Here is a 12,713-nt window from a genome sequence, read left to right on the forward strand (position 1 = left end):
CAACATTCCGATATTGTCTTTATACAAAGAACATTCTTAAACGCAATATATTGAATCTTTAAATGTCTAACTTCATATTGCTAATCTCGATTAAGTTAAGATGTGTAAGATATTAAATTAAAAAGCATAAGACACAACTATGCTTGAAGCACGGACGTAAAAAGTACTAAACTGTTCCTTTAGTCATGTTCCTTATGTTCCATATTACATATAACATTTCCTGTATTTTTTTTCCTTTTCTACTACGTAACAACCAGCGTAACTTTAATTCGTTAATCCAACAATTATTTGTGCACTTTAAATCAGAACAAGCTCACTACCTGCTTGTAAACTAATTTGTTTTAACTGTAAGAATGACAGCACGGAAATAAACATATTCAAATAACTTGCACAAAATTGTTTATTAAGGCTCTATTACATTACAGCGATAATTTCGGAATTTTTCTGTCAATTAGCCAATTTGACCAAAAAAATCGCTTCATTGATGTAATAACGGTCAGAATGATGGAATAGAATTTTATGGAAAATATGTCTTTTTATTAAAAATAATAATTTTATGCCGAATGAGTTGTTTTACGAAGACACTTTCAGATCTGCTTTAAGTGTTCCTTTCTAAAAAACATCATTTTACTCCTTGACAGTAGAATTGTGCTCTTTGACAGAATCTACATTGATCTGAACTAATTCATTTTTCCTGGCGAGTTAAAACCTGTCAAACGCCAATTGACGTACCAATTCCGTTCCTAATTCCCATTGTGATAGGGCCTTAATTAGAAGCACAGGTTTTAGTTTCACGTTTTTTGTATTATACCATAGAAACAATGTATTTAGCACTCTTACAAACATATTTCTTTTCCTTTTTTTGTTACGCAGTTCCGTTCACACGCTGTTAACACATTGTATCAAGATCATCTTTAATGTTCATGCTTCTGCTGAAGCTATCGACTAAACTTTGTTGCACTTTACCTGAAACGAACCGGACAGCTAGTCGCTCAAGCAGCGGTGGCCACAAATTAATGGCACGTTTCGTGAGCTAATTGTTTACCACCGTTGGGTAACGGTGGAGCGCATAATTATTTCTACCCATGAACTTAATTACACCGCCACCCATGCGGTTGATCTGCGAACGCTGATGGACCGCATCACTTTTTTTTTGTTCTACTGCGAGCCGAGTAACGCTTTAGGCGCGGACAAACACATCGATTTCGTCTCGAATTAAACAACGGAACAAGGGGAAGGCAAAACCGAGGCAACGTCTTTTTCTACCATGTCATCATCTCACCCCTCACCAGCCACCAGGGTAGTTTTTCATCGTTCCTACCTAGCACGGGTGACGATGCGAAAATCACTTCGGAAAACATTCTCCTTGGAACAAACACACTCACACACACACACATTTACACGAGCACGCTCACTAACAAGAAGCTTCTGTGGAGCTGCCGAAGGAAAAGTTTTGTTCTACTAGCATGGGTTGCTTAATGAACCATTAAGTTTATTTTTCTTCGATGTTATGTTTAGCAGTGTGCAAACAAATTCCCTCTCACCAGCCATTCTGCCCCGCGCACGGCCATCCCAGTGTACCGGGCAGCAGTGGAAGAAACGATGATTATGTTGTCTTTATCCCGGGCCCTTCGCAGGGTCATACCAACTTTCGACACCCTAATGGAGATAATGCTAAAACATGTTGCTCGTGATTGATTTGTCAACACCGATGATTGAGCGATAGTGTTGGTTGCCGCTGTTTTGGGGAGCGACAATTTCTTCCGCTACCATCCTCTCGCTAGCACTGACAGCAGACAGCGCGCGAAAGAGCGAAGGGAAAACTCCGGGCAACGTCAAAACTTGATTCGCGCCGTACCGAAATTGTCCCTTGCTGCCGGAAGGGAGGTCACGGCTCTAGAATCGGCGACTCTCGTCTGTGTTAATTAATGGACATCGGTCAAACAGTCGGCAGCAAAGTAATTAGCTAGCATGGTGGAAGTGTAGTGTCATCATTGCAAAGCAATAGAAAAATGCTGCTTAATTGTTGAACCATTGCAACTAGAATATATCGACTATAAAAAGGGCAACCGATCATCAGTTTCAACATCAGTGTGTTTCAAATCTTGTGTCGTCTCTCCGATCCAGTTGCAGGAGGAGTATTGATTTGAGGTTTGCCACATAGTTCTAGAGCCATGAAGCTAGTGACCTTCGTGTTTGCTGCCTTGTTGTGCTGCTCCATGACATTGGGCGACACTACACCCCGCCGGGATGCAGAATATCCACCGCCCGAGTTGCTGGAGGCACTGAAACCACTGCACGATATTTGCCTCGGAAAGACGGGTGTTACTGAGGGTGAGTTTCAGCAATTACATTAGTCTAGCGTTTGTAGAAAGTGCGCCAACGTACCTCACTTTGCGAAATTGAACTTTGATTCATCCCCTTTCAGAAGCGATCAAGAAGTTCAGCGACGAGGAGATCCACGAGGACGAAAAGCTCAAATGCTACATGAACTGTCTCTTCCACGAGGCCAAGGTGGTGGACGACAATGGGGACGTGCATCTGGAGAAGCTGCACGATTCGCTCCCGAGCTCGATGCACGACATCGCGATGCACATGGGCAAGCGGTGCCTCTATCCCGAGGGTGAAACACTCTGCGACAAGGCGTTCTGGCTGCACAAGTGCTGGAAGCAGTCCGATCCGAAGGTAAATATGGCCGTCCGAGTTTTCACCAATCTCAAGCATTCCGGACCAAGCCGACCGGCTTTGCCACGTCACATTTTAACCCTTCACGAAATCTATTTCCTCGCGGCTACAAAATTGCACTGGAAGTGATCCGATTCGCCGAAACACACCAGCTTCGCCGAATATTTTCATCTCGCGTGGCAAGTTTTTAATTGAAAAAGTTTAACTTTTAATTGCTTCCGGCTAACGTGACACCGCTGGTGCGGGTCAGGCGTAGGGCACCAAGTATGGTTTTACTTCTTGCCGTTTCGATGCAGGCAGTAAAAGAAATTCAGCGAAGCTAAAGTGCTTCATTTGAGATTGAAATGCATGCAATTGTGGGGTTTTTTTGTATTTATTGGACTTAAATCGATGTGGTATTAGCTATTGAAGCTACTTTCTGTGTTTTGATTATCCTATTTTTTCTCACTTTCTTTGCAGCACTATTTCTTAGTGTAAAAAAAAAATCACAAAACGGATCGTCCGGCCACCGGCTAAAGGAATGTACGATCAAACGATCCACACCTTTCCCCCGACAAAGGATAATTCTTTCACCGTGGATCCTCGTGCGGACGCCAGCACGGACCGGCTCGTGGTCCGGAATAGTAATTAACCCATTTCGCTTGCATTCTGCACTGCACGTAGTTTCCCCACCCAACCTGTGACTAACCAACTTTAACGCAACCATTTGACGACGTGTCGCTCCCGCTTTCCCGACCGGCCCGCGCGTCACTCACGGCGAAAGGGCCGAAATGGTGCGAATGAATGAAATTCAAAATTTAAACTACCCAAACTTCCACAGCTCAAAGCGCCCACTAACCCTTCTAGCTTCGTGTCTGCGAACAGGAACTCTGGAACTGCAGCTTACAAAAAAAAAATTGTATAAAAAAAAAGAAATAAAACTTGAAAACTGCATACACTCAGACTGGTGTGCCGGCATTGAGAAACAACTGCAAAGCGAAACTATAATCAGACCGTATTTTCTTTTAATTACATTCGGGGAAAAACTTTCACCAAGTCTTACGTTGACTTTCGTATGGCGAAGGGCTAGTTGGTAAGGAAAATGATTTCATGGTAAGCTTTTCCAAAGTGGGTTTGTCACTTTCTTTTGAAGCAGTGGATTGAGTGCGTTTCCTCAAATGTTTGCAATTAAGGTTAACCCAAGATGACTTTAAGATGATATTTTGAGTTAAGAAAATCTTAAAATTTGCTACGTTTTAGTGTTAATTTTGTTACTACATTCGATATGTGTTGATGAAGCTACTTTGGTTTCCGGAATCTCATGGTTTAGTTACAATGATTCCTAACACCTGAAGCGTCTTGACAAAATTAAGAAGAAGAATTCGCCCTACAAATACGACTTAATAAATCGAAAACACGCTTACCAAATGTGTCTTTTGCTGAAGCGATGAAATAATCCAATTGCTAATTAACAATCCACGAAAACTTTACCCTTAACCATTCTTTCTGCAGCAGCTCTTTGGGCTGAAGCCGTACCAGCAACAACAAAACGCTATAGAAAACAACTGGAGATGATTTATTACAGACGCACCCAGTGATAAGTTTTCTCCTATTCTAACAGCAACTTGACATCTTCATCACGAGCATGCTTACCGCTTACGAATTAAACACTCCCTCCCGACACCGAACGGTTGGCTTCAGTTCTGGCGCAAGTTAATTTGACGCTCTGTCCCATCCACGTTACGGTTCGCGAGTGACAGACAATGGCGACCCGTTGCGAACCGTCACCGTTGCACAGATGCATCGGCAACTCACCATTTCAAGCTGACTGGTTGTTTCGCGACGGTCAGAAACAAATCTGTTGAGAGCGGAAGCATTAAAACGAAAAGTTGCGAAATGAAAATGAGAAAAAGGGACCCGTCCCACTCAACAAAGGACATGCAAAATGCTGCTGCTCGCTGGCAGACGTAAATCAGTCTCGGTAGATAATTTACTGCTCCTAGCCTAGGAGAAGTATACGTGTCAGGCTGTGGTGGAAAAAATAGACGGCTTGCCTGGAAGTTGTAGGTGACGTCTGCCGTGCTGTGTAAGTGCTTTTAGCAAGCAATTAAAATTGCTAATTAAATGACAGTTCATTTTAAAATGCTCTGTAAGATGGGTTTTGTGCCGTTCCGTTGCGTTTTCTTTTGTTGTTGTCGTTTGCGAGGAAAAGCGAGTGCGGCCGTGGCGGGGAAACACGTGCCGGGTGGGGTGGGAAAACGTTTAATCATTGCAATGCCAAACGCGCTTTTGGCGTACGCTAACGAATTGTCATCCGAACGTCGTAATTAACATCGAAGAAGTTTGGCCGGAGTAAATATTCGCAACCGTGACGTACGCAAGATGCATTCGTTATTTGATGCATGGAAATGGTGCTGGCGGCAAAGTGAAGGAACGTGGCCGTGGTATGAAAAATCAAACTTTTATAATGTCACAATTAGAGCCATAAACTTGTTTTGTAATTATTAGATACTTTAGAAGTTTCTGAAACAGAACAAATCTCTTTGCTGATGCCATCTGATTCTGACGTATTCTTCATTGAATATATTGAATCACACAGCTATGGTATAAATGCTGTGTGCTTTGTTTGGTACTCGTTAAGCCCACTGAGACGACGCTCAGCCCTTCTTCAGGCATATTGGCATACTATCATGTGAAGCGTTCTATGGACTATTAAAACCATGTGGCGTCAAAAACGATACCGATAACCGTTACAGAAAGCTTGTTTCAAGATGAAATAAAAATAAAATCGAATGGCAGCATTGGCTACCGAATGGAATTGTGCCGGAGAGTAGAAGATTTTCTTCTATTGAATGTGAAAAGGGCTAAAAAATTCTACAGAAAGCTATCATTGGTTTTTTCCCTCCTCTTAAGCTCCCAGTTGAAACTCTTTTTTCTAGAGAAATAAACGAAGAAAGCTTGGAGGTCATTGCAAAAGACGTTGTATTGTGTTTCATGTAAGCATGGAATTTCGGGTTTGTTTTGATTTTCTAAAAAAGATGCATAAAGTTGTATTTTTTGTATATAAATGCGAACAAGTTTTGATCAGTAAATCGTGAATATTTGTTAAATAATACTTATTTAGTAGTATTTGTGAGTGAATTTTTGTTTATCTGAGCAGTTAGTCAATAAACTTTGTAGTTGAAATCCCTTTTTAAATATTATATTCAAAAATTTCCATTCATTCTTAAACCGACCAATTTATTTTATTATTGCTCCCTTTGTCTTCACTCATCTATCTCTCAATTTATGCGCTTTATCTCTCTTGAACTGAATTTATTTAGTTTGACAACTTTAAGAATTCCTGGTATACTACACTGGTATCTGTACCGGTCGCAGCATATTATGAATCATTATTATTATACCCTTACGAGAAATATACACATTTCCGAATAACATACCTTACAATTTTGAAATTCAACATGAAACTTTTAATTTTCTCGAACAGTCAAATTTATGAAGCATCCCGAGTGCAGCGCACAATTTAACATCGAGGTAAAGTTTCCTGAATTTTCCGCCTTCTCCCTCACGATTAGCTATTGAACGATAAATTTCGCTTCCCGAGAATGCGTTCACTTTTCCGTAGTGTATGACCGAGTGACTGGCGGAAACTTTAGCGGTTTTCATGCCACGTTGAGCTGAGGAGCCCATCGAATAATACATCGAATAGCAGCACACGTCCACTGTAGCCGGTTGAATATGTCGACCCCGATGGTAGAGCACTTGTGTTTGGGCTGTACAAGCAGGAAGGCAGGCAGTAGGCGAATTCTGTGGTTCCGGCACTCCAAAACTTTGGCTGAAGAATTTTAATAAAAACATTCAATTACCAGCTTCCAGGGACACAAGTTTTGAGCGGTTCATGTCCATCGTAGCCACGAGGCGAGTTTTTACGGAAACAAAAGGCTGGCACGCTTCAGCCCCTGCTCTTAGCCCTTCGATTTTTCTACTGTGGCCCAAACAATAAAAACGCTATGCTCAGTGTTACCAGTAAAGTCCATCAGCTTTTGACTGTTCCTTCAACCTGACTGGCTTCCTCTTAGCGGGGAGAAAACAAAACACCGAAAAGAACGTAAGAAAGGGACGTGGAATGCGAAATAATTGATAGAATTGTAACTGAATGCGTGAACATAGTTCTTTACTTTGGCGCTTCGAGCCACCGCTGTGCGCAAGTCAAGCGTGACCAAGCGTGCAGCAAACCCAAACTGCGGAAAAGCTTCTTCGCGGGCCACAAATTTGAATCCATTCCGTGTTCGGACGAAGTCTAACTTTACAGCGCCGGGGCGCGGATGTGGTGACCGACGTTTACTTTAATTGAATTAAATGGTTTCCGTTTGTTTTGGGGATGAGGAGGCGCAAACATTGTTTGCACCGGCTATGGCAGTTTCTCAGCTCTTTTTGTCAACTTTGCTTTGCAAAGTTGGATGGAGAAGGTATGCGATAAGCAAAACAACAAACACGATAATTTCTTTGTGTTGCAAAGTTTGAAAGTTTTACACTAAAGCACTTTTTAAGACTCTGCTCGCCACATTGTTAATGTTCTTTTAGTCGCTCAAATGCACACCAAATGGCGATTGATGGAATGGGATCAGTCTTGTGGGGTTTTCATTGTCTAGAGTACAAATCACAATTCTAGACGTTGCCATGTAATACCCAAACATGGTGTTCGCGCCCAAACGGTTCGCTCCGACAGTGAACCAGTTGCAGCGCGTGTGAAACACGCAACAGAAGAAAGAGAGAGAAGTTTTAGAACTCTTCACGTTAACGGTTTTTTCATTATTCTCGTGCGCGATCGAATTTATTCCTTCACACCCACACATATGAATTCTTGCGATTCTCTCCCATGCGCGAACGGTTAAAAGCACGAGCCAGCGCTGAGAGAGTTGTTGTTGGTTTAGAACTTTCGAAGCAGACAGACGTGCAAACGGAAAATAAACGCAACCAGTCCTGTTTTGGTACTCCGAGTGTATCAATTCCTCGTGTTAGGCAGAAAGAAAATCGGTCTTCCTCCAGGCTGAAGCTAGTGGGCTTCAGCTCTTTTTTCACCGGTTGTTCTCCGCAAGGTGGAGGCCTTACAACCCTTCACTGTTTTCTGCCTTTCCCACGTTGGGGCAGCGCAGTCCCCAACATTTTGGTCCAATCGAACCGCATCATTGTGATACCGGCTTACAGTCCCCGGCGTCAAGGCGTTCCACTGGAAAACAGGGAGACCAGTGGAAGCGACCATCTTGTCCCATTCTGGTCAACCAGGCGACCAGCAAGGTGGAACCACCGATCGCGCAAATCGGTACAATCGACCGTCGGTCGAACCCAACGCGTGTCCGTGTTTCGCGTGTGTGTGTGCGCGGAGCAATCCCCACGAGAGGAACGCGTCAAGTGTTTCGTGGTCAGTGCGGAACATTCCCGAAAAAACCGTGCCACTGTTTCATGAAGTGACAAAGCTTCAGTTCAGAAGCAATTCCTTCTAAAGTGCAGGTGCCTAGTGTGTGTGTGTGTATGTCCATGCACAAAACTAGTTATTCTCAAGCGCGCGAGACTTGAGCTTCGTGTGTGTGCGTACGCGCGAGGAAAAGTTCGCGAATTCGTGCTTGTGCGTCCAAACGCAAAGCAATTCCCTCAAGACGTGCCCGTGCTTCGGGCGTCTGTGTGCATAAAACGGTCCCTACCTGAGGGACGCGTCCTAGTGTTTCGTGTGAGAGTGTGTGCGCGAAACATTTCCGTCCTAAGCAAACGCGGCTTTCTTCGTGTGTGCGAACGCGAAGAGAAGTACGCCTATCCGTGTTTCGTGTGAGAGTTTATGCGCGAAACATTTCCGTTCTAAGCAAACGCGGCTTTTTTCGTGTGTGCGAACGCGAAGAGAAGTACGCATATCCGTGTTTCGTGTGAAAGCCGGTGCGCGAAACATTTCTTTCCAAGGTGCGTGTAGTTTTGTTTGTGTGTGCGAGCGCAAAGCAAAATACGCGCAACCAAATTCGTGTGAAATTTGTTCGCAAAACATTTTTCTAAAGCGCGTAGCTCTTTCGTGTGTCTGATCGCGATAAGTGTGCGTTCCGTTGTTTGTGCATGTGTGTGTGCGCAAGACAGTTTCATCCAAGCATTGCATGTGCCTGAATTCCGCGCATCCGAGCGCGAGAATTATTCCTCTGTCTGGCGCGTGGCTTTTGTCTCGTGTGCGTTTGTGTGTGTGCGCGAGAAGAAGCGCGCGTAGCGAAGTCGTGCACCCGAGCGCGAAAAACAATTCCTCTGTCTGACGCGTGGCTTTTGTCTCGTGTGCGTTTGTGTGTGTGTGCGCGAGAAGAAGCGCGCGTAGCGAAGTCGTGCGTCCGAGCGCGATAACAATTCCCCTGCCTGGCGCGTTACCTTTGTCTCGTGTATGTGTGTGTAAACGCGTCGCGAGAAGTGCGCGCAGTAGTGTTTCGTTCGTGTGTGTTCGAGACATTTCCACAAAGGTGCGAGTTCCTCGTATTTTGCGTATGATCCCCGACTCTTGCGCACGCTGTTGTTTCATGCTTTGTGAGTGTGTGTAAGCGTTAGCGTGGCTTAAACAACGCTACCTAAGTGCTTTGAATCCAATTTCTGTTGAATTTCGCAAGCCCGCTGTCGGCAGAAACAAGCGTAAGCGTGGCTTAAACAACGCTTAAGAGTCAAGTGATTCCTTGAACTTTTCCGTTAATTTGAATACCGTGTTCGGTGCAAGTGTGAACAAGCGTGAGCGTGGCTTTGACAACGCTTTCCGGGTAAAGTGTAAATAGCTTCATCGAAAGGCATACGTACCAAGATGGGTGGCGTGGATCACACTCCGAAGAGATCCCAGGATGAAGCTACCGACGCTAAGGTGCTGATTCACCAGCGTGGCCAAATCAAGCGCAGAGTTACTCTGATTAACAACATACTCGAGGAAGCCAAAGAAGACCCAACAAAGGTGTCTCAAACGCAGCTAAAGGTGTTTGCAAAAAAGCTCGATGTTCATTACCGAGAATACTCCGCCGTGCATCGTGAAATCTTGGAATCGATTCCGTCATCAAAACTCGATGAGCAAGATGAGATGCTAACGGCATTCGATGTTCTACACACCGAAGCTATGAACACAATCGAGCAGCTATCTGAAGCGCGGTCGCAGCCTATGGCCCCAGCAGATAGCACTGTTACGCAGCAATTCATCGTGCAACAACAACCATTGCGAGCGCCTATTCCCAGTTTCGACGGAAAGGTGGAGAACTGGCCCAAGTTCCAGACCATGTTTGAGGACATTGTTGCTAAGGGCAGTGACTCGGATGCCATGAAGCTGCATCATCTCGATAAGGCTTTGGTTGGAGATGCTTCTGGTTGGATCACAGTGAAGATGATCCAGGACAACAACTTCGAGCAAACGTGGAAACAGCTGAAGTCCCAGTTCGAGAATCCCCGAGTCATTGTTGACACACATCTCGCTGGTCTCCTGGACTTAAAACCTGTCCTGAAAGGAAACCACAAAGAGCTGTTGGAACTCGTGAAGACAGTTCAACGGCACGTTGGAGGTTTGGAGTATCAGGACATCAAGGTCGACAAATTGTCTGGGTTGTTGTTAACAAAGATCATCACTTCACGGCTGGACGAACAAACTGTTCGGCTGTGGGAACGAACCCAGGAACACGGAAGGTTGCCCGACTTTAACCAAACGCTTAAGTTCCTGCAAGGCGAATGTCAGGTTTTAGAACGGTTCCAGAGTCGGCCCCAAGCAACTTCCGTGAACCAAGGAAGCTCTAAACCATCATGTTCGAAATCCACAAGCCAGCGAGTACATGCTGCAGCACCTACCACAACTAGCCAGCTCTGCCTCTTTTGCAACAGGGCACATCGTCATCACGAGTGTCCCACATTTAAACAGTTCACACTAGCACTACGCAACGCCAAGGTGAAGGAGTTGAAACTGTGTTACAACTGCCTTCGACCCGGTCACCGTTCCAACAACTGTTCATCCAACAGAACGTGCATTAAATGTCAGCGGAAACACCACACATTACTACATGAGGAACCACCAGAACTGCCGGATACCCAAGCACAGATGGCAAGCCCCATCCAATCCATGCGGTTTGAGCAGCAGGCTCAAGCATCGAATCATCCAACGTCTAACGCCGCCGTTCCATACAGCCGACCGTTGGAACAAAGGACGGCCATGCTTATGACAGCTCTCGTGAACCTGAGAGACGAATCCAACAGGACGATCCCCTGTCGTGCGCTGTTGGATTGCGGCTCACAGGTGAGCTTCATTTCGAAGGCGATGGCCGATCGCCTCCTCACCCCGCGTATCCCCACACTTGTGCCGATTACTGGAGTCGGTACAGTTAAGACGTGTGCCCGGGAAAAAGTCGTCGTGAACATCGAATCTCGATATTCAACCTTCTCAACAACCGCCGAGTGCCTCGTGATTCCTAAGGTCACAGGAATCATCCCCACAAGCCAGCTGAACGTGTCGAAATGGCCACTACCGCCCGATATCTTTCTTGCCGATCCTGAATTTCATACGCCTGGTCAAATCGACATGTTACTGGGTGTGTCCCATTTCATGCGTCTTCTCAAGTCAAACAGAATGCAGCTACGAGAAGATTTGCCTGACCTGCAAGAGACTCATCTCGGATGGGTCGTTGCTGGAGACGTCGAGGACGAGTCGACCAATCAGCAGAGCTTCATCGCTACCACCACTACGCTTTCCGAGACCATGAATAAATTTTGGGAAGTTGAAGACATCGGAGATATAGATGAAACGACCGAGCATGAAGAATGCGAAAAGATTTTTCTTGCTACCCACCGACGTGACAATGATGGAAGATACATTGTCGCCCTACCATTTCGTGAGTATCCACCTGTACTAACTAACAATCGAGAGCTTGCTTTGCGTCGTTTCCTCTCTTTAGAACGGCGAATGAAGAAAGATCATTTCCTGAAGCTCCAGTACTCCAAGTTCATCGATGACTACGAAGCTCTTGGTCATTGCCATGAAGTCAAGGAGGAATCCGACGAACCGAACAAGGCTCGCTACTACCTACCTCACCATGCTGTCCTACGTCCATCGAGCTCCAGTACGAAGCTGCGAGTGGTCTTCGACGCAACCGCCAAGGCTACAACATCCGATGTAGCTCTCAACCAAGCCCTAATGGTGGGTTCAACTGTGCAGAACGACATCTTTGTCATCCTCGTCCGTTTCCGGAAACACTTTGTTGTGTTCACAGCTGATATATCGAAGATGTATCGGCAGATCAAGGTCATCTCCGACCACTCGTGCTTTCAACGCATCTTCTGGCGTGCTGATCCAGCACTTCCTCTTCGCGTCTTAGAGTTGACAACCGTCACTTATGGAACATCGTGCGCTCCTTTCCTTGCGACTCGGTGCTTACTGCAGTTGAACATCGACGAAGCGTCATCGTATCCGAAGGCAGTCAACATCATCCGAGACGACTGTTACGTTGACGACATCCTATCCGGAGCCAGCACTGTGGCTGAAGCAATTGAGTGTCAAACCCAGCTCCTAGGGTTGCTCAATTCCGCTGGGTTCCCAGTTCACAAGTGGAGTTCGAACTCTCCAGAGCTCCTGAAACACGTCCCCGAAGCTGACCGTGAGGAACTGGTGACTCTCGGCGACGAAACTGAAGGTGTCTTGAAGACACTCGGATTGACATGGAATCCACATCGAGACGAATTTGCATTCGTCGTTGACCAGTTCATGCAACATTCCAATCCACCAACCAAGCGATCCGTTCTTTCCGAGATAAGCAAACTATTTGACCCGATTGGCTTGCTCTCGCCAGTCATTATCATTGCGAAGCTTATTTTGCAGAAGATTTGGTTGGCTGGACTTCCATGGGACACCAGCCTAGAAGGAGAACTGCTGCAAGAGTGGCTGCAGTTTCGTACATCCCTGAAAAACGTGAATGGCATCAGAATACCTAGGTGTGTGGTGCTTCCTAACCACAGTGCTGTTGAAGTGCACGGTTTTTCTGATGCATCCAAAAGAGCCTACGGAGCAGCGTTGTATC

The 12,713-nt window shown here is 45.5% G+C and overlaps 1 protein-coding gene across 1 annotated transcript; it reads left to right on the top strand.

Annotated features, from left to right (window-relative positions):
- Positions 1–2,066: 2,066 nt before the first annotated feature.
- LOC1279770 (general odorant-binding protein 83a) lies at positions 2,067–3,621 on the top strand. The gene is made up of 3 exons (XM_001231182.2): positions 2,067–2,334; positions 2,429–2,685; positions 3,145–3,621. Exons 1-3 carry the CDS (start codon positions 2,175–2,177, stop codon positions 3,160–3,162), a joined length of 435 nt encoding a protein of 144 aa, XP_001231183.1. The 5' UTR covers positions 2,067–2,174; the 3' UTR covers positions 3,163–3,621.
- The last annotated feature ends 9,092 nt before the right edge of the window (positions 3,622–12,713 follow it).

Source organism: Anopheles gambiae, chromosome 2 (genome assembly GCF_943734735.2).
Source record: "Anopheles gambiae chromosome 2, idAnoGambNW_F1_1, whole genome shotgun sequence".
Taxonomy (NCBI): Eukaryota; Metazoa; Arthropoda; class Insecta; order Diptera; family Culicidae; genus Anopheles; species Anopheles gambiae.